We start from the raw sequence: 21,464 nt of genomic DNA, 5'->3' as shown, positions 1-21,464 counted from the left end.
GTACAATAATCGATGAAACATCGTTGCCAAATCACTGTGGTATTACACTCCAGACCATGGTGTTATACGGAAATAAAGCAGTTCAGGGAGTCGCGGCACTCCACTTGCGTGTTGTGCCACATCACACCCCTCTGGCATGTATTTTCATATAACAGCATGGCCTGTCGCTTGAAAGTCATAGGCCAACACCACAAAATATGGACAGGATGCAGGTCCTGGCCATATGTGGTCTACAGGATGATGAGAGTTGTCTCAGTGAATACAGATTCAAACCATGAAATGTAACCTTTTGAGCAAAGCATACTGTAACTGCCATCTTGTCTTACTGTGATTAAAACAATCTGGCCAATTTCACCAAGTGCTATTACTACACCCATGTATTTACAGCACAGTAGAAGAAACAAAAGAAACACATTACATTTAAAACTATTTTGTTATACAGTCATTTGAAACGTCTTGAGCCAGCCCTCATTTCTTCATATTAAATTCAATTCAATGAAGTAGATTAAATTAAAGAAATGTGAACAAATGTTTTACTGTGTTTTTACATTTAGAATGCAAAGTGCATAAAAATACAATAAAAAAAAAATTGGTTGTTTATGTAACAACCTCAGCAGCAACCTCGTTTCCCCTCTCATCTGTTCCAATCACTCATCATTTGACACCACCAGAATACTAACCACCAGCCTGAACATCTGTCATCATCTGCACCTGTTTTTCACTGGTCTGTGCCTTAAGTTTTTTTTTTTTTAATTATGCTTTAATGTTTCACTGTGTAGTTTAACAAACAAAAAAAACATTCTCTGAAACTGATCAGGTACTGTACAAGAACTGGATTAAGAATGAGAGCCTAATATATATGTCTTGCATTAACAATACAAGTCTGGCCTTTTGGAAACACAATATGACATCATTGTTGTTCACATTTTTTCAATGTTTAAGTTTCCGAGTAAGTAAATAACAAACATCAAAAAATGCATCAGACTTTAAAGTAGTCAAACTTATCAGTTAAGGACTATGCTTTGTTTTGTGTGTGCATGAGTATGTGTGTGTGTCTAACCGGAGCTGCAAGGGTAAGAGAGCAGGTATGAATGCAGCTAATCAGGTGTAAGTGTAATACCTAATCAATGCATGAATACATTAGAGCAGTCTAATGGCCCAGGTGGAGAGGCCCAGCACAAGATGCATTGCATAGATGATTGAGCAGAACATGGAACAGCTACACAATCAATAGCATATAGAGTAAGTAAACTCAAGGGGGATCGCAAACAGCAATGAGCTGGCTCGAATTTATTGAGCTACACTATTGGAAGCTGGAAATATTCACACTTTTGCATTTTGAGTATTTAATTGCCCTCCTTTAGATACTGTATAGTAATGATGTACGGTTAGATTGATATGACAAACTAAACTCTGAGAGCACATGTTTATCTGTTGTCTTTCCAATTAGGAATGCAGAGGTACCTATTTATTATTATGCATCACTGTGTATGCATTAAAAAACACATAAAGTGTATATGAATATGTTAAAATTCTAACAATAGACTATGACTCTGTAATGCAATAAGCTTTACATTCTTCACACAGGAACTTTCACTCTCAGTTTACAGATGTGGTTTAAGGGTCAGATGGTGGGTGAATCACGCACGGGCAACAGCAGGCACTAAAAAACATTGAGATCACTCTTATACTCCAAATGATCCTTGATCTCTAAACGCAGCTTCGGTTAACTTGGGTTAATCTATTCTAGCTGAATAGATTTTTTTTAAATGCACAGTCACATGTTGCTGCGGCTGAACCTTTTAAAAGATGACATGCCCTGGTAAAAAGCTGTCTGTTTAGCAAAGGGAGTGCATGGGTGCATTTTTAATGCTGCAGTGCACAATTCTAATAGGATTTTGGTTTCATAATCAGAACATACTGTACACCAGCATTAGTGCCACTGTTATAGAAATCATGGCACTTTATTTAAGTAAGTAGACCAGTGCAGCTTTGACATGAGCTGGGTGATATGGGAGGCAAAGGGCAGACACAATATGTGCACTGATTACAGAGAGTAACGCTTGAACATGGGGATGCATGGTCCTCAAGCCACACCTGACTGTTCATTTTCTCACTCTGATCATACATCTTTTTTTTTCTTATCCTTAGAAAGAAAGTTAAAAAGAGGGAGAACATGACACTAGACCATTAGCATCAGGCATTTATTGAATGAGTGGCTATGTTTAACTAAAACTGATGAAACTGTTGTGTTGGTGTGTCCGTGTGTGTGCGGCAAAAAAGAGTGTGTATAAGTATGTGAAAAGGGGTCAAGGGTTAATCCCTATTGATTCGGCTCAGGTCTGCATACAGCGCCTCTGGGAGATGGCCACTTCAGTTGGCAATCAGCTAGCACAAATACACAATAAATCTTACTGTCCATAGCCTCTGATCACGAACGGCTTAGCACACTCGTTAAAAAGAAACACAGAAAGTCTGCTTCCTAAAGGCTAAACGTGAATTCCACAAAGTGCAGCCTGTCTTAAGAGAGCAGTGGACAGGTCCTGAAAACGGCCACGTTCTGGCAAGTGTTGTTTTCATTGTTAATGACATTATTGGTATCTGTATCTGCTTAGTGCTCCAAAATCCATCTGGGGGAAAAAAAATGCCAGCGTAGGCTGACTTTTTCAATTGCACTCAACATGAGGTAGTTCTGTTGCCTAAAACATGTCAGATCAGTAGTTTAACTTCACCCCAGTCCCAAACAAGGTACTCCAGATCATGCTGTAAATTTGCAAATCTGCATATACAATATATATACATATATATACAGTATATATATATATATATATATATATATATATATATAATATATATATATAAAAAAGTGTGCATCTTTCCTACTCAAGCAAGTTTTTTCTTGCATACTAAGGGATCCCAGCTGCAGCACACACCTTTAGTCACAATACGGTGCGCTGATATCCTTTCTGCTGGCAAGCTGCCCAAAAAACCTACAATAAAACCACAAACCTCTTCATATATACGTATCTATTTAGAACACATTTCATTCCGTTCAAGTCAAACTGGAGTTATTGCCACATCTGTCGTACAGACTTGACCTCAGTCCAGGCCATTTCCACATGTTCGGGCCATTAAAGGAGTTACTGGGAGGCCAGCATTTCAAAAGTGAGGCATGAAATCTAGAGCACTTCGAAAACCTTTTAGTTGCTGGTATCCAGGTAAGTAAGCATTAATGAAACGCTGTGATAAGTGCATTAGTGTAGCAGGGGATTATATAAAGAAATAATCCCCTACTAGGTCTCTAGTTGTTCCTTTTTTTTAAGTCCGGGTTTAACCTGAACGCCCCTCATATGTTCATTCCGAACCATGTATTTATATTTGGTTACATCACTAACGTACATCTCTCACTGAAACAAAATCACAGCACAGCATACAGTAAGACACAATTTCCCACCAACCCACAGCACAGCCTAATCAATGGTTCGCAATCAGGACATCAATCTCACATAATATCATTGGGCTAATCTTGTCAGACAATATCTAATTAACAATCATTCGCCCTCGTTACACATTAATTGTGCAATTTTTTTATATTTAATAATCAGTTTGGGTAAGGGCGACAGGGTCATAGGGGGTCATGACCTCTTGTTATGGCTGAGCCTGAGTCTGGAGAGATCCCAGACAATCATTACAAATGAAATGAGGCTGCAGCAGAACTGCACACACACACAATCGCTGAGAAAGACTCTTACCCCCATATCCACAACATACAACCGCCAATTAGAAAAATGAATAGCACTATTCATATGGACGGTTATAACTTGCTGGATGATCAATGAGGCAAAAAAATATACAGCAGCATTTGTGATGAAACTGTGTAAGCATTTCGAGCAAAAAGTGTATCCTCGCTATAGCTAGAGAAAATAATATAATAATATTTGCCAAATCAATAATAATTCTCTCCATTTTCCTCTCAATCTTTTCATCTCGTTCTGCCTCCGCCTTTCTCTCATTCTCCATCTTCACTCTCTTCATTTTCCTCTCTCTCTCTCTCCCCCTAATCCGATCATGCAGGGAATAAGTGTATGCACCATGAACACATTTAATTTTCCCAGTTGGTTTTCAGCGGGCCCAGAGGTGAGCTTTAATAAGGATCAATGGCACTTTATCTAGGACAGGACCCACTTCACAGCATGCAAATTAAACACCAACACTTACAAGAAAAAAAGAGAAAGAAATGGATTTAATTAAAAAAATGTAGAACCACAGGCTCTGGGAATTCAATTAAAGGATTTATGCAAAGGTTGGCTAGCTTTTTGTGTTGCAGTACTGCTTGTATAATGAGCTTTTCATATTAAAAATCAATAGGTAATCTAGGGTGGAAGATCGCCTGCTTACATACAGTTTTGAAATCAATTTGAAAAATAGTCCATCATTGCAGTGTCACAGCGCTCTAGACTTGGGCAGCCAGTCTTATTCTGAAGTGTCGGGGGGTTGGTATCAGACCCGGTCTGTTCCGGTGCACAGGAAAGACTAGAAGAGTGATTGGCCGAGGCTTGGGGAGGGGCAGGAGCAAAAAGGAGTTATAAGTCTTTTCTGTTAGGCAAACAATGGGGTTTTCCGATACTTATGGTACTCATGGACATAATCTCACTCAGCATCCCAACACACTGTAGAAATCTGATTTAGAAGTTTAAAATTATATATATATATACGGCATTAACAGTGTACGAAAGAAAACTACCCAGTGTGCGGTGGAAAATAAAAATATACATTTTAATGTCATAAAAACTGACATATTTAATTAAAATATAGATATAAAAGTGATGACTCTGCAACCTAAAGCACGTGATCCAAAGAACCTGTATCACAGACTTCACCTGCTTTCTTGCGGAATGTGTTGAAGTTACTTGCTAACAGACTAGCCAGCCAATAAAATTAGCAAGCTAATACCAGTGCTACTCTTGGACTTGTTTTATAAAACCTTTTTAACCGTCCACCAGCTCCACCAGCTCCACAGCGCGTGTTCATTCGGCTGCCGTTCTGAAGGGTGCTCTTTTTTTTTCGCCGCTTGGCCTTTCAGCTATAAAGTGCAATTAAAGTTGCTCCTTACTAGCTATTATTCTCTGGTGCTGTCCAGCACTATGTACTTTCCTGTCCATTCTGTAGACATGCTGTGCTTCCAGAGTCTCCGAGAACACTGTTCAGATGGCTAACTACATTATTAGCTTCAGGATTGATTTTCCACTTTCATTGCTAATGTTAAGCTAGAATCTTTTAAGCTAGTATTCGGAAATTGTGAAAGTAACACCGTGCACAAGGGTTTCATTTTGCTGACACTAAGGAGACTACAATAACCGGGAGCACATAATCACGGCGTCTTAAAACATTTGGGACTTGTAGAAGAGGAATTCATATGGCAGGGTGGTGAGGCGCACTCCTGACTTTATAAATGTTGTTCCCTTGATATACCACTATGATGAAACTCTTTAAAAAAGAAAAAAGTTATGTACTGCAGTTTTTTATTATTATTATTATTATTATTATTATTACAACTACTACTACAAAGACAATAGCAATCAGAAAACAAACACCAAAAAAGAAAGAAAAATTTATAGGAATAAAAAAAAAAGAATAAAGATTTAAAAAAAAAGCAACAAATAACAGAAATCCCAAAGAACTGGGATTATGTGAGCTGATATGTTTAAAAATGTATTTGATTTCAAGCAGGTGAAATATTAACACATTAAAGCGAACAAAAGTTTTAGGGGATTTGTTGAAATTCAATTTTAGAATGTTCTTTTGTTTTTTATATGTTAAAAATAACAAAGTATTGTGTAATTAGGTTTCAAAAATTTAAACACATATCCAAAAGAAAAGAAGTTATCAGCTTCCATCAACTACTTTTATGCAAATATTCTGAAAAGGGTGCAAAACCATGTAATCAAAAGAGCCAACGCAACACGGCACAGTGAATCTCAAACAGTCACGCGGAGACGGAAACACCGCTGCTTTGTCATCAAATATTTGAAAAATTGGTTCGTGTGGCCCTTTTATCATATCTCTTTATCCGTATGCCAGCGCTTCATGCTCGAGTAAGCTTAAAAAATAAAATAAATGTAGAATTTCTCCCATTTCCGTTGAGGCTTCTCATGTGCAAATTTAAAATTCACATTAAAAAAAAAGAAATTGGATGAAAAATACTCAGCTTAAACTGCTATTGACAGACACTGTATATCAATATGTCTCTAACGGAGCTGTCTATTCAAAAACAAACGGTAAGCGTTTTTGGAAAATGTTAAATATTAAGACATTACACAACCGAGCGATGGAGGAGGCTTGGTGGAGGATCCTAATTACCTCGTGTTATCCGCCCACCTGATGGGACGTGTGAAGTTAAATCACGTACAACTTTATCCAAATCCCTGAGCGTTCTACTTCCATTTACACCGAATCAGTTGGGCACGCTGAGCTCATTTGATGAAGATAGCATTAGGTCTCAGATGGATGGGCTGCTGTGTGACTTTGACTGGGGGGGGGTCAAACGGTGTGACATGACAGCCACTGGTCCTGCTTGAAAGCTGCCTGCCAGCCTCTGACGGCCTCCTTATCGATTCGGACACACTCCCGGCCACATCAACTAATCCACAAAAAAACCATTTACTCAATTTCCCTCAGTGGAATGAGCCAAACACAGAGGACGAGATGCTGTATGGGTGTGTGTGGGACAGAGAGAGAGAGAGAGAGAGAGAGAAAGCTACAGAGTGTACGTGTATATGCATTGCTTTAATGAAATGGCAGCCTATGTCTTGGTAGGCAATAATCCAGGTAATAGGTTTTGCACAGGGACAAGTCAATAGAAGCAAATGGAGTTGTTACCTTTTAGGCCAGATTGTCAGATTGCCTTCCAGAGGCTCAACAGGCAAAAAATATTATATGTACAAACACTTACAATTATCATCATCATTATTATTGATATTAATCTCTATATCTGCTAGAGATGGGGGGGGGGGGGGGGGGGGGGGGGGGGCACACTGACTTAAGAATAAAAAAGAAAAATAGTTTGTGGTAGTACAGTAATATGTTGCTGTTCCTCTAAAACCCTACAGGTGGCACACTCTAAACTATTCACACAGTGGCAGAGAACACAGCATCATGTGTGGGAGGAGGGAATCATTTGCTAAATCTCTTTAGAATTGTAACAAATTCTAAGAAAAATAACATCAAACCGGCATATTAATAAAATCTGATACACAATCGTAATTAAAAAACGGATCGGCACCCAGGTATCGCAATGATATCGTGTCTGGTTGTCCCTGGCGATTCCCGTCCCTAATATCTACAGTATGCATGTAGATATAACCGAATGTTTTGTTAAAAACAAGTCATCTCCTTCCTATGATGCTTTAGCAACACTCTAACTGCAATCCAATAAAGTTTATTAAATTGATGTAGGGAGGGCAGGAGGGAGGGAGAAAGAGTGTGTGAGTAGAGAACGAGAGGCTACAGGTTGAGTTGCGCTCTCTGGTGTTTACTTGCAAGATCTTAATTTAATACACTGGAGGAAGACACTCTAAAATAAACCACCGCCTCCTGTTCCTTTGTTGGATTATAATGGAAACCCATTATGTTGTGTTGTCAGAAAGCGTCACTCCGCCAATCATGCAGCCATGAAACATCGGGTAAGAAGACGAGAGACTGAGGTGAGGGCAGTCTGTAGCTTTCGCAGTATTTCCACTGCTTTTCCTGAAGGCCCTAATCACCAATTATGAGTCTATTAGGGCTCCTGGCAGCTCGCTAGGCCCTGTTGGGGTGGAGAGACTTCTGCACCTCTCCGCTCTGCTCCAGTAAGCACATGTCAGCTGAGCTGCATGTCACGGGCCCTAGTGAAGCACAGAGGAACAACACCTGACCTCACTGCCGTTAACTTAAAGAAGACATGCAAAGCACCACCAGCACTGCACACACATCAGTGCAATGACGCCAAGTCTTTTGGGAGGATGAGACTTCATACAAAATTTTTAAAAAAGGAGACGTAGAGAGATGGAAAGAGATGGACTGCGCTAATAGAAATAGGACTCTCGTTAGTTGGACACAAAGAGAAATCCATCACTAGAGTCTGCGTGATCTTTGTCCTCTCTGCACGACATCTCTGTCCTATTCTACCTACAGTATACTGAGGGACAGGACACTAGGGAAAGGGCTTGAGAGACAGAGACGTGCACTGAGAGAGACAGAGAGAGACAGAGAGAGAGAGAGAGCGAGAGAAATTTAACCTCCCATAAGGATGAAGTGAGACCAGGTCTCTCAGCAGCCTGGTTAAATTACCTTGCAGGCAAGTGGCGAGACAAGTGCCAATGCACAGAGGAACTTGTTAAAGTCTCCCTTTAAGAGCAAACTGCTGGCTAATATACGACTATTGGGCCGTGGTCAAAAGTTCAGCCCGTGCATATGTAAAAAGGTAGCTAGAAGCCTGAGGCGGAATCCTGGGGAAAATAATTGCCCTAAAATGCTGAAAGCATGCAGTCAGACGTGGGGCACGCTCCCTGTAAAGGGTCCACATGGTGGGGAGAGGAGAGGAGGGGAAGCTGATTGGACCACAGTGGTTCCAAATCCCCTGTTCTCATCAGACCTCTCTCCCAAAGCTTCACACAGCCATTAGACGTGTGCCACCAAGGCCAGACATCTCAGAAATGTCATGCAAAACATGGTAAAACAGCTGTCTGACAACACTAACAAAAAGGTTACGGCTGTCAAATTGGAAATCTGAATGCACACTGAGGATAAAATTGCAGTAAATACTGTTACTCTTTACTTAGGTGTTTGACCTTGAGCCAATGCACATAATAATAATATTAATAATAATGTTGACATCTATAATAATATAAAGATATTAAAATAAATATTTAATATTATAGATATAATATATGAAAGAATTAAATATTATAAAATATTTTTTAAATTATAAAAAATATATCACTTGTATCAAATTAGCTATAATAAAATTTTAAGTACAAATATAGACTTACTAAAGAAAAAGCACTCAAGTTAATATTTCCAGTACTAAATACTGGAGATGGAGAAAAAAATCTATTTAGTTACGTATCGCAATTCTGTTTTCGTGTGTGTTGGCAATTTATGTATGGCCACATTGACTCCAAATTTTTTTTTTTTCTTCTTTTTATTTAAATCTTTGCATTTAAGGTGGCTAAATGTTCCTCTTTATTCCTGCAGGTGGTGCACTCTTAACTAGTCACACACAGGCAGAAGCACAGCATCCCCTGTGGTAGGAGCAAATTATTTGCTTACAAGTGGTTTAGAATTGTAACAAAATAAAAAATATAAAAATGAACATTGCATTGGGATATTCATAAAATGGTGATACTAACAGAATCGCAATACAGATTGAATCAACACCTAGGTATCGTAATGATATCGTATCGACTGATACCTTTGCAATTCCCATCCTTATTAAATAAATCATTTCTTTTCCAAACTGGATCCAGTTGCATATGTTACAGTCTGAGAAATTCGATACGTTTTCTTTCATATCCAATCCACCATTTTTGCTGGCGTTAACTCCAACTAAGACCATATCTCGAGTAAAAATGCTCCATAATGCTTCATCCACATTTCCATATTAGGAAGAGGGGCAGGCATTAATATAATCAGTACATCCATTCTTTCATCACTGCTAAGAACCGTTTTCATTTTTTCAAAATGACCCTGTCTTCATTCGATGTACGGATCTAACACAGCGCTAACGTCCAACTCTGGGACAACCGGCTCTACTTTTAGATAAGATTAAAGAAAGCAATCGAAAGAGAGATAGTTATTAGCCTGATATAATAAATTGCGGCTCTGCGGTGGAGATGACTTTCTCAACTCAGCAAAAGTACGTCTAAATCATATATCATGATATCAAAGGATGGGCTGAATATAGAAATGTAATCAAAAGTATGTTTCTCTTCACAGGTTCCAGAAATTAAGGCAGCATTTCAGGATAAGTACTTACGTCTGTCTAACTCAGGATCACACAGATCTAGTCAAGGAGATTTACTTTCGCAGTAGCAGTACCTGGAGTTGACACCGACACTGAGGCTACAGTACGTCCTAGAAAAGGATTTGTGGACCAGCTGTTATGTGCATCTGCAATCCAGGAACTTTTCCTTCTTTAAGCAAGCTTCATAGACTAGATCACAGGTTACTCCTGGTCATACAGTATATTTGAACACATTTGTTTGGTATCGGTCCAGTATAAATCTCCCACAGCCTATTTTAAAAGACACGCTGCGTTCGGGGCTAATATTGTTTTGAGCCTCTTCCTGCCAGCATTATGCTTATGTCTGCAACCTTGAACAGGTCTCTCAGGGCCTCAGATGTGTTTGCAAGCAATTAAAAATCATACCGTCTTCATATCAGCATAGCCAGTAAATAAAACAATATCTGGTTTTATATTGAGGTCTTTGATATTTACAGTTAGGGCAGGCCAGCGGAGAGAGGAAGAGGAGGAAGAGGAGGAAGAGAAGGGAACATGCACTTGAACTAGGAAGATGAAGTTACAAGCAAATGTTTTGTTTTTATTTAGTAATCTGATATTTCATCAAGGTTATTAATCAATCAAGGTGATCCAGCTGACATGAGAAGAAGATTGAATAGTTTTTATTAGCTACGCTGACACGCTGGCTATGGTTGATGAGTGGACACGACCTCACCATTATACTATGGCCTTAAAATATAATCATGTTCGTACATTTTCCTACACAACATTTAAAGGTTTTCTTAAAAGGAAAAAAAAGGCATGCATCACAAAAGTGGTCATATTTAAAACACAGCATACGTCAAATGCAATGTGTGGCCTCAGGCAAACGATGACAGGAAGAAAGGGCCAGAGGCGTATGAGCAGCAGATATGGCTTATGATTTATGATGATGTTCGGTTTTATAGTTTGGCTCTCTAAGTGTGTGTGACTTCCAGCTTCTGGCTAAAAGATGATCCGCAGGAAGAGCTACTCAGTTGATTTATGCCACAATAAGCTATATGAGTCTGTCAGCTGCGCACATGCACGCACACACACTTACACACACACATATACATGCACAGGCGGTGCAGGACACATCTCTGAAATCACATTGCTACATAAACATAAAATTGCAACCAAAAAAAAAAAAAAGAAGAAAGATGCAAGCGTTGCCTGTTTCAGCACAAACGCCAATGACATTTGTGTCATAAATAATGTACGCCTAACACTTAATCTACCTGTGGCGACTTAAAGCTGCAGTATGTAACTTTTGTGGAGCATTAATACATGCAGGAATTTACTTGTAGGCTATTTTAAAATATATAAAGCTCTAATTTAGGTAACCCAGGGAAAAACAAAACAAAACACTATATTAGCATTCACCAAGCAATGGATGATAATCATGTGGTGCTTTGGTTAGATTTTAGCTAGTAACTTCAGCTGATATTAACGACGGTATATTGAGGCTAGTGTTTAGTTAGACACATTTTAAAAATTAATAAATAATTAATAAATAAAAACAAAGCCAAATGTGAACAATCACAGCCGTGCTGATATTAAGCACAACACTACTCCCATGTGATATTGGCTAATTCTATAGTAATCTGGTTGGAAGAAAGGTATTCCACGAGTGGTAATAATGGAGCATAACATCCATTAATGCTGTGATGTGGGGCATTTATGTGCGATGGGTATGCTGTGATGCACCAGGTGTTCTGGTGCCTTTCACTTATTGCCAGCATTGACTTTTTCTGTGATTTGTGCTGCTTTGGCTTTTCTGTGGGATCAAACTGGACATACTGGACTTTTGGACCCTGGGGGCATGGGCAATCCTTGGGTGCCCGTAAGCCAGTTTGCTGGTGTATAGTTGGTGATCAGTGTTGTTCAGTTCTCCTTGTGTTGATGTTAATGTTATGGCTGATTCGTATAAGTACTACTATTAAGTATTATCTCATCAGCTACTTGATCCTAAACACTTTTTAGGGAATTCTCAATGACTATCATATATTTTTTTAGATACTCAATCAATGTACCAGTCATGTTTTTCAAAATCAAGACTTTGTTGAAAACGTCTCATTTACCAAGTCACCTCAGATTAATTTGTGCAGGAAAATGTTTTTCAAGTTACTTGCAATCATACTTCTACCATAGCGCTTTTTAAAATCCCATCACAAATATGAGACTCGAAATCCAATTCTCATCATTACAGCAAACACATAAGGCATGTGAATACGCAGAGCAGCAGCCAGACCTTACCATGGACTTGGTGAAAGGGCGCGCCAGGTTGAAAAGGAAGGTCATGAGCCACCAGCTGCGGTGGATGGACGTGTACATCATGTTCCCCGGATGAACAGCATTAGAGGTGACCCCATGAGGAGAGAGACGACGGTGCAGCTCACTGGAGAAAAGGATGTTGCAGAGCTTGGCCCTGTTGTAGGCCAGCATGGACCAGTACTCCTTCTGGGGAGGCGAGAGCAGGGAAAGCTCCAGCTTTCCACAAGAGTCCACCAGATCTGTGAACCTATAACAAGAGACGAGAGGAAAATCTGTTCAGCTTGATCTGTATAGGCAGCAACATCACGAAAAAGGGTTCGGTCCAAGGTTTTTCGTAGTTTTGTTGTCCTTAAAGCTGCCAACTTTAAGGAGAATGACAACGGCAATGGCTCAGTACGTACGAAGATAACGAGGAAACGTCACACAAATGTGTTTCATCCTGACCATTCTCATTCATGTCTCATAGCACATACTGGATATGAATCCAGGATCTCTTGAACCACATTAAAAAGGGCCGCAGGTCTGAATGGATTCTTGTGTTTATATTTATATTTATTTTTGACGTCAAGTCAGAAAGTTAGATTTGTGTCACTTTAACTTGGTCATGTGCACACAATCCAAACCTCACTATGCATTAAACACCATGCTAACAGAATGCTTATTAACATTCATGGATGACTTTTTTTTTTCCATTTTACAAAATTCAGAGAAAACCTGTTAAATATAAAAGCAAAAGCCAAAACTAGTATTTAAACAAAAAAAAGCAGCTTTGGCGAAGTCCTGTGCTTCCAGCACTGTTACAACCTGGCTTAGCTTAATGCAAATCAAAGCTGTGACATGATGTTGTTTAATTGGCTCCGAATGAGCTGTTAAACACCAGATGTTTGACAAGGCTTCATGAACACAAAGCTGTGTATATATACGCCCGTGTGTGGTTAAAGCCTGGAGAGATGGTTTACTGGAAGAAATTCTCTCTCCCAAGGAGTTTATGTCTAACTGTTCCAGGCTCATCCCTCTCTCACTCTTACACTCAGAGTCAACATTTACATTTTCACTAAAGCCATTACGCAGCAGCCAATCAAACTGCTCCGTTTGCCGCCGACTAGCCCCGTGTGCCCATGCCGGGTTGTGGTTTGGCATGTTAGCTCTCTGGTTAATTAACCAACAACAGCTGCACACCGGTTCTTTGCCGTCCAAAACCTTTCTCCGCCTCTTCCGGCCCACAGCACCTCGCTCGTGCACTGTAGTGACAAAGCTGCCCGCTGAGGGATGCTGAGTATTTACGTTCACTTTAAACACTCGCAGCACAACCTTACACATACTGTATGCTCTGTCTCAGTTCTCTGATGCATTAAGAGCTGAAGTACGGCTGGGGGAAGCATTAAAAAAGAGAAAGTTACAAGTAACAACTACAGTGTGACAGAATCCTGGTTTAAATTAAGAAAACAGATGAGTACGTGTATTACTTCATATTTTTAGTCTCCTGCTGTCTGAATGAGACCTGCTGTCCAAGGTCTGCCTGCCAGCCTGCTCCCTACACCTTGGTGTAACACACCAAATAACGTCTTACTCTACTTTTTTCTTCCTACATCTCAATACCTTTCTCCTTCTGTGGCTTCACCCACCTTTCGAACCAGGTCAAGGTTGTTCTCAGTGCCGAAGTACCAAAATGTAATTTAACTCGGGTCGAAAGTCAAACCATTGAAGTGAAAATGGCTCGTATTCAAGCTAGTGAATCAGCGTTAGGGACGTAGCAGGGACGAGGACACAGGAAATCACAAGAACATTAAGAAATGGTTCATTTCGACTGCACGTTGTGAGGGAAGCGTGTGTGTGTGTGTGTATATGAGTGTGTGTATAAGCTCAATCAGTGCTAGTCTGTTATGAAGAGGTTACTGGATGAATAACAGTTGGAGATCCTGATGGAAAGGATAACTGTGAATTTTCTCTTCCAAATCAGAAGAGTCTCAAAATGACTCTCCTGATGTTTCCCCATCACCCCGAACTTTTTATTAAGATTGGCGTGTCTCATCTGCCTCTCATCTTTGCTGCTTTTAGGAAACACCTCTGTTCTTTTGTGTTCCACAGGCATTCCAACCTAGAAGTTGAACGATGAAGCATTTCAGTAGATCAGATCAATTCGGGCAATTCTATTCCAAATTAATCAAACTCTCCTATGCCGGAATCAATATCCTACTTCACCAGAAAACTACATGCAACAAGACATTTGTAAAAATGGAAAAGCTTAATATATGTAGGTGTGTGTTCATGCTTGAAAATTGTAAAATTCATGTATTCTTTTTTTGTTGCTGTTAATTAGAGCTGATACATGTGAGATGATTAAATCAGCCATGAGAAGTGGCCGTACTGTACTGACCAAAAGTCTTGTTCCACTCTTAATCATTTCTTTACATTTTGCTTCCAAACAGCCAGACTTTCTTGTATTTTAATGTAGTCTTGAGGAATAGCTCTCCAGGCTACCTGAAAGACACTTTGGCTCTCATTTTCAGTCCGGTCCATGTACCTGATTGAGGAATGTTTTGTTTAAGCCACACAGTGACCTGCAAAACATTTACCTAAAGGCAGGAACCAGTGAGAAACAGGTGCAGATGATGACAGATGATCAGGCCGGTGATTAGTGTACTGGTGATGCTGAATGCTGAGTGGTTGGAACAGATAAGAGGGGAAATGAGGTTGCTGCTGAGGTTGTTACATAAATAACCAATTTTCTTATTGTATCTTTAGAGATTTTATAGTCTGTCACAGTAAACCATTGTGTTCCCATTCCATTCATTTAAATATATGATTTATTTATTTTGATGTGAAGAAATGAGGGGTGGCACAAGACTTTTGAACATTACTTACATACAGTATTTATGTTTATTTGCTGAGGACCACCAATACAGTACGTGTCAGCAAAATTACCAGCAATTTTACATTAACAAATCTGTCAAAAAGACTTTTGCTTTCTGACTACAAAATGATGAATGAATGCAAAACGACACATATCAAAGTTATAAATATCATTTCTTTCCATGGTGCATTTAAGGATTTGGCTTGTTTAGGCCACAAAAAAAGAGAGGAGTGTGTGCAGGAAGCTGTGACCTGTGAGACTCGGAGGACAACACCACCACGCGGGCAGGAGCCGAACGCCGCATCACGTTCTGCAGCAGCTGCACCAGGTAGAAGTGGCCCAGATGGCAGATCTGAAAGGTAGACTCCAGTCCGTCCTCTGTCAGGCGCCATGGCTGCGTACACACTGCCGCATTACACACCAGGATGTGCAGGGGCCTACAGAAACACACACAGACACACAACATACACCTTATATACAGTACTGTATAACACTTTCATTTAGCTATTTATTAGAGAAGGATGACATTTGTTTAAACTAAAAGGAAAAGAAAATTGTAGTAGCAAATTACCCTACATGAAAAATTAAGAGTTAAACCACATTACAGGTGACGATTATTGTCATTATTTTGTATTGTGATATTTGTGGAAGCCAGAACTAGTGGCCATAAATAGCAAGTTTAAAAATAATCCAGTTCCCTGAAAGCAGCACAGGATGTGCGGTGCTGTTCTGGTGGAAAACAGAAAGAAGGAAAACAGCACAAGAGGGGAGAAAGGTGAAAGAGGTAGGACAATGGCTGTGAAAGGTGAGAGAGGAAGGCAGCGGGTGCGAGAAAGCAGCTAATGGTGTCAGCTGACATCTGGGCTGGAATCCAGCTGGAGCCGCAGCCACTCTGTAGGATCAGCTAAATCAGCTTGAAGAAAGGTGAGCGCTACTTCACAGAGGCATCTTAGGACAGCTCTTTTCCCCATATGTCCTCAGATGAGTACATTAATGTCTTACACGGCAGGACTCAGAGCTGGAATACATACTACATAATATCGCTGCAGGATTATGGATAAAATAGGAATAATTTTTTTGGCCTAGAACTTAGATGATTGATAGATGATCATTATTTATTGATTTTTTTTTTTAGGAACAACCTGTATGTTTATTTATGTGTACAATTGTAATGTTAGGAATTGTAAAGTTAGTTTTCTAGCATACTGAAGGACAAGTTGGACAGATGTTCTACTTTAAATAAGGTCCAACCTTGAAATCACATAATGGCCTGATTATCACATGACACTAGATTACGTTTTGGTAAAAAAAAAAAAAAAAAAAACATGATTCTAATAAATGCTTATCAATAGATAAGACAGTTTTATATCATCAGCCACTAATGAGCCTAAAACCAAAAAGGTCAATATAAGCTGATCTCATTCGAAATACGCCATAAGCCTAATAGACTAGTAAGATTCTTACAGTTTTGACGGCTGTTTCAAGCTTTTCTCAGAATGACTTCTACCAATGCATAAACGAAGAGATAACTAAAACAAGGTCATCTCACATACGGGTACACAGAATAGTCCGAATCGCTGGAAGATCCTTGCCTTTGACAGAGTCGCTCCACTGGTCTTGAACCCTTGGTGGCGCCGCAGAACGATCTGAATCCACCCCACCAATTTTTAATTTCTTCCATTAGAATTAATTATGAGAGCCAGAGGCAATTTGTGTACTCTGTGTTTAAAACTGCCTGCACTATTAATTAAAAACTGGTTGCTGGAAAATTAATGGAGGAATTGTTATTCGCCTACTATAATGAGCTTTCCCTATGACATTAAAAAAAGGGAATGCATGATGCGTTTCCCCCCAGGTTCAGAGAGGAAACACCGTAGTCGGCATCAGCAGAGGGGATGTAGGAAGTGTGCACAAGTACAGTACCACAGTAGACCAAGCAATGCCTTGCAAATGATTGGTAGGTCTGGCTTCAGGCATGATCACGGTGATAAGATCCAAAAATAAGCTACACTATAAAGTTCTATATGTGTGACAGCCTGGGGAAACCCTTGACCTGATAAAACTGGTACACCATCCATAGTTCTTAAAAACTACTGCCTTTAAAAAAAAAAAAATTCCAGCTAGCCAATATCTGATTATAAAGTGAATTTTTTAGGCTTGGGTAAATTTCACTTTGCCGCTTAGCTACCCAACAACTTTACGCTTAGCTAACAAGAATGTACTCATGAATGGCAGAAAGTTTTTCTTTTTTTTTTACATTTTTAATTTCTCCTTAGCTAGTGCGATCTTTGCTCACTCAAAATTGCAAATGAGAAACCATTTCCACATCGTTTTCAAGAGAATATATTATGTTTTCTTTAAAAAAAATTGTGTGTTTGCTAAAATTCAGGCACGTCAAGCACAACACTGGCAGACCACTTAGAAGGGAAAAGTGTTAAAAAGTATATTTAAGAATTTCTCTCTCCTTCAGCCTGATTAACAGGAATGGCATGTTACACAAATCACTGCGTAAATAAGTAGCACCCCTCATTTAAAAAAAAAAAAAAAAAAACATCAGCACGGGTCTCTGAGGGTGGGCATTCGCACCCACTGACTGACATGCATGCACAGACTCTACACGAGACTTAATGAAGCATGAGGCCAGAGGAGGGGATGATTGGACTTCTCAGCGAATACTATTAAACTTTATGACTTTCACGCTCTGGTCGAAAGGCACGTAATGGAAGAAGAACATGTTTGCGATTTCCACTGAACTGCAGGACGCTGATCCCACAGCAGCACATACCCAAGACAATGTCAAAACCAGGCACCGTTCACAATAGGATGATTTATAATTTCTGAATACATTGTCATCTTTACACAAACCACTGGACAGCGTGATATTTTTATCCACCATGGCATCTGTGTCAAAAGATACAGGAAAAGAAAACAAAAGCCCTCTTAATGTTGATGACAGGGAATCAAGACGGCAGATAACGGGATCAGGTCTGTTCCTACAGAAGACCAACCCCCACTGCAAGTTTCATATATGAGGTGGCTGATTGAACGAGCCTCGGCGGGAGAGAGGACCATGTATTGCTGTTTGCCCCATAAACTCAGGCTAATTCTCCTGGTGTGTGGCCCGTGATTTAACAACATGCCTTTACAGCAGCCTCACTCTCTTAATACAGCTCCCTGCCAGGTCTGTCCTCATAAGCAAAAAGCTAACAAACGGCTTTAATAGGCGAGCCCACATAATGCAAAAACTCCCTTTAAACTTATTAACACGATCGAGGGGGTCTGCCACAGATGTGCAATTTACATGCTGGGCTAGCGGGGGCAGTAACGAGGGAGCAGGGAGAAATAATCCTACATATTTACTTTAAAAGAACCCCCAGGGCACGACCTTTGACCTGAGAATAATCTCCCCACATAAAAGAGCGATTACCTTCTCTCCCTCTACTCTGGCCACCTACTATTAAGGGGCTCTGTTTATGGGTCTACACAAAGTGCTGGTGTAACAGAGCACAGATTTAAAATACACACACACACACGCGCATACGCACACACGCGCACACTTTTTTACAGTAAGGGCTAAATTAGATTGCATTCCTGACATGGCAGTTGATATTCAGAGCTCATCAAGGTAATAATGTGACTATGGAGGGACATCTAATGCACAAGCAACGAGTGATATGGGGAGAAGTTTGTGCCCAAAAACGGAGCATATTTTCGAGGTAATAAAACACCATGTGCACGAAGCTAATAAACAAAGTTAATTACACAGAAGAAGGGAAAAAAAGCGAATATGCATAGATATGTATGTAATACGCTTGTGGGATAGATTTTCTCTCTCCTGCTTGTAACTGACCATTTAAAAGGAAAAGAAAAAAACACAATACTGTACATGATGTAATCATCCAGAACCGATGACCTACAAAGATACGAAGGTAAGCGCTCAGAGCATTTCAGCTTTAAATAGGGACGGTATATTAATGATAATAATAATGATAATAATAATAATAATAATAATCATAGCTTTGCAGTCAGGGGCAATCAGAAAAACGCATCTGAGTGGTGGATTTTTAGGTGATTTCTCATTAAACAGTGAAAACAGCCTTCAATATAATTCTTTTTTTCTTTTTTTTTTGCTACTGCTCCAAATGTCTATTGGCATGTTCCAATGTTGCGACATAAACGTAACAGATATGATGGCAGTGTAGCGACAGTTAAATAATTACATTATACACGCCTAGTTTGTAATATACGGAGAAGATGAAAAAGTACAAGAGAAAGTAATGTTGAAGCGCAGATCGCATTTGCATTTACTAGTACCGTGTGTAATTGCTGGAAACAGAAATAGGGGGTGGGAGGCACCTTCACCAGCTGCCTGCTGCCATTCACACCTCAGCAGCTCTCCATTCTGATGCGAATTAATCTACTCTTCTTCCTCTGGGACACACACATACACCAGCCCACCAATAATCCAGGAATAACTAATGAAGAAATACAACCTTGATCGAAAAGAAAAAACATTGCTCTTCCATTTGAAACCCCGGAACAGATCATGCTTGAGGGGTTCGTGTCCTATGGGCACGGCCGACGAGTACAAGAGATTCGGACATCCGGTAACAGATACAGCATGTCCTGTCCCTTTGTGATAAATGAGTATAATAAAGATCGAAGCAAGACAGGAAATGATCTATTGTATTCACTCATACTGTAGCTTTCATTTAGTATTCACACAGTAACGGTGAGCAGGGAAGGAACGCAAGTGTAAGCTCCAGGAAGTCGGTTGGGCCTGCGTGTGTGTAAGGCCATGTTTGAATCCCATCTCCACACTCACTGTGGGTCACTGGGCCAAGTAAATGATTTGGGTCCCAAATGGCCGTGGACTAATGGGTTAATCTTTCTCTCTTATTAAATGCCATCAGCTTCCATTAGAGCAGCCAGAGAGGCTGATCTTAGTGCGGCAAAGAGAAGAAAGAAATTTGCAAGGGCCCAGGCTGTCACTCAGCCATGACAGAGTAGAAAACCCCACTCGTACAGACCTACCCATTGACCGCAAAAAAGCAGTCGAATAGCAGTGCAGTATGACATGACTCCACTCGGTTTCTCATCAAATACTACAAAATCAGCTAATCGCACCTCAATTTGACTCATGAATGACGACCGATATGACCTCGTTAGGGTTTGAACTGCATACTGTGTGGTAAGATGGTGAGGTGGGGGAGTCAGGAAGAGATATGGGGAGAGGGTGGCGGTCACCTCCAGGCCCCTGGCTGCTGACCAAGCGGCTGCTGCAGGCGGCAGTGTCCTGCTTGAGGGGCTGCCTGGGGCCAGATGAGCCCCACTATCCCCTGAGAGCCTAGAAAGCATGATACCACCACCACTACCATCACAACTGCCAGCAGTCACCTCTACCACATTCTCTTCCTCTCTATGTGAGAGCTCCAGAGGAAGGAGTGCTAGGACAATAGAGAAGTCCACATGACAGAAACACCCAAGTAGGGCAGGAACGGATTGATCCCAGGAGCATCTGGGAAAGCTGAGGTGGCAGCTCACTTGGGTGCCAAATGGCTTCTCTAGCATAAAGCTAAAGCACCAACAGTGTCCGAGAAATATAATGACCCAAATAACCAGGGAACCCAATTCTCATCTTACATTCTGGAGATCTACAATTACAGAGCGCCTTGTAATGTTTTATGATTTGTATTAATCATATAACATACTGCAAAATACTTTACTTACAGGTACTGTATAGAACTGAGAAATCCCAAATACTACAGGTTGCTATCAAGTGATATAATGAATAAAAAATATCAATATTACTGCGTTTAAAAAAATTATTAGAGAGTGTCACTAAAAATCCTTGTTCCAATACTTTAGCTAAAAGGGGAGGAAAAAAGCATCGTATCCCTCTTTTCTTTACACAACCTGTCTTTGAAAGCCAATGTCACTATTCCTTTGCCTTCAGTCATGTAATGTAACTTCATGAAAGCCTTGCCAGTAATTGATTTAACTGGGAGACTGTGAAGGACTTCAAAATCTGTGGAGATGAGATTGATGGAATTATGCAGTAAGGTTGAGATACTTATTTATTGACCAGGGAGTGGGGAGGGGAAGCTTATGATGAGAGAGGCTGGACCTTTTGGCCCTGTGCTGATTTGATAGCTCGGTAATGGAGTCAGGGAAAGGAAGCAAGTGAGTTTGGTGGGGTCAGGCTCTAGCCCTGGACTCAGACCACTGCTCAAATGGAGCTAATGGCTCTCCGGAAAAATTCCTGGCTGAGCCCCCAAGACCATTCTGTTTTATGTGCAGGATTCTCTTTGGGGT

General features: G+C 40.2%; 1 protein-coding gene across 1 annotated transcript in view; it reads right to left on the bottom strand.

Annotated features, from left to right (window-relative positions):
- wwox (WW domain containing oxidoreductase) overlaps positions 1-21,464 on the bottom strand; it is a 168,703-nt gene that overhangs the window by 104,277 nt on the left and 42,962 nt on the right. The window contains exons 7-8 of the mRNA XM_053477901.1: positions 15,401-15,586; positions 12,278-12,542 (exon numbers count right to left, since the gene is read on the bottom strand). Of these exons, the coding sequence (XP_053333876.1) occupies positions 12,278-12,542; positions 15,401-15,586 (451 nt within the window). The remainder of the gene's footprint in view (positions 1-12,277; positions 12,543-15,400; positions 15,587-21,464) is intronic.

This window comes from Clarias gariepinus, chromosome 2 (assembly GCF_024256425.1).
Source record: "Clarias gariepinus isolate MV-2021 ecotype Netherlands chromosome 2, CGAR_prim_01v2, whole genome shotgun sequence".
Classification (NCBI taxonomy): Eukaryota; Metazoa; Chordata; class Actinopteri; order Siluriformes; family Clariidae; genus Clarias; species Clarias gariepinus.
The sequence above is the reverse complement of the archived record's forward strand: the minus strand, read 5'-3'. Positions and strand labels throughout refer to the sequence as shown.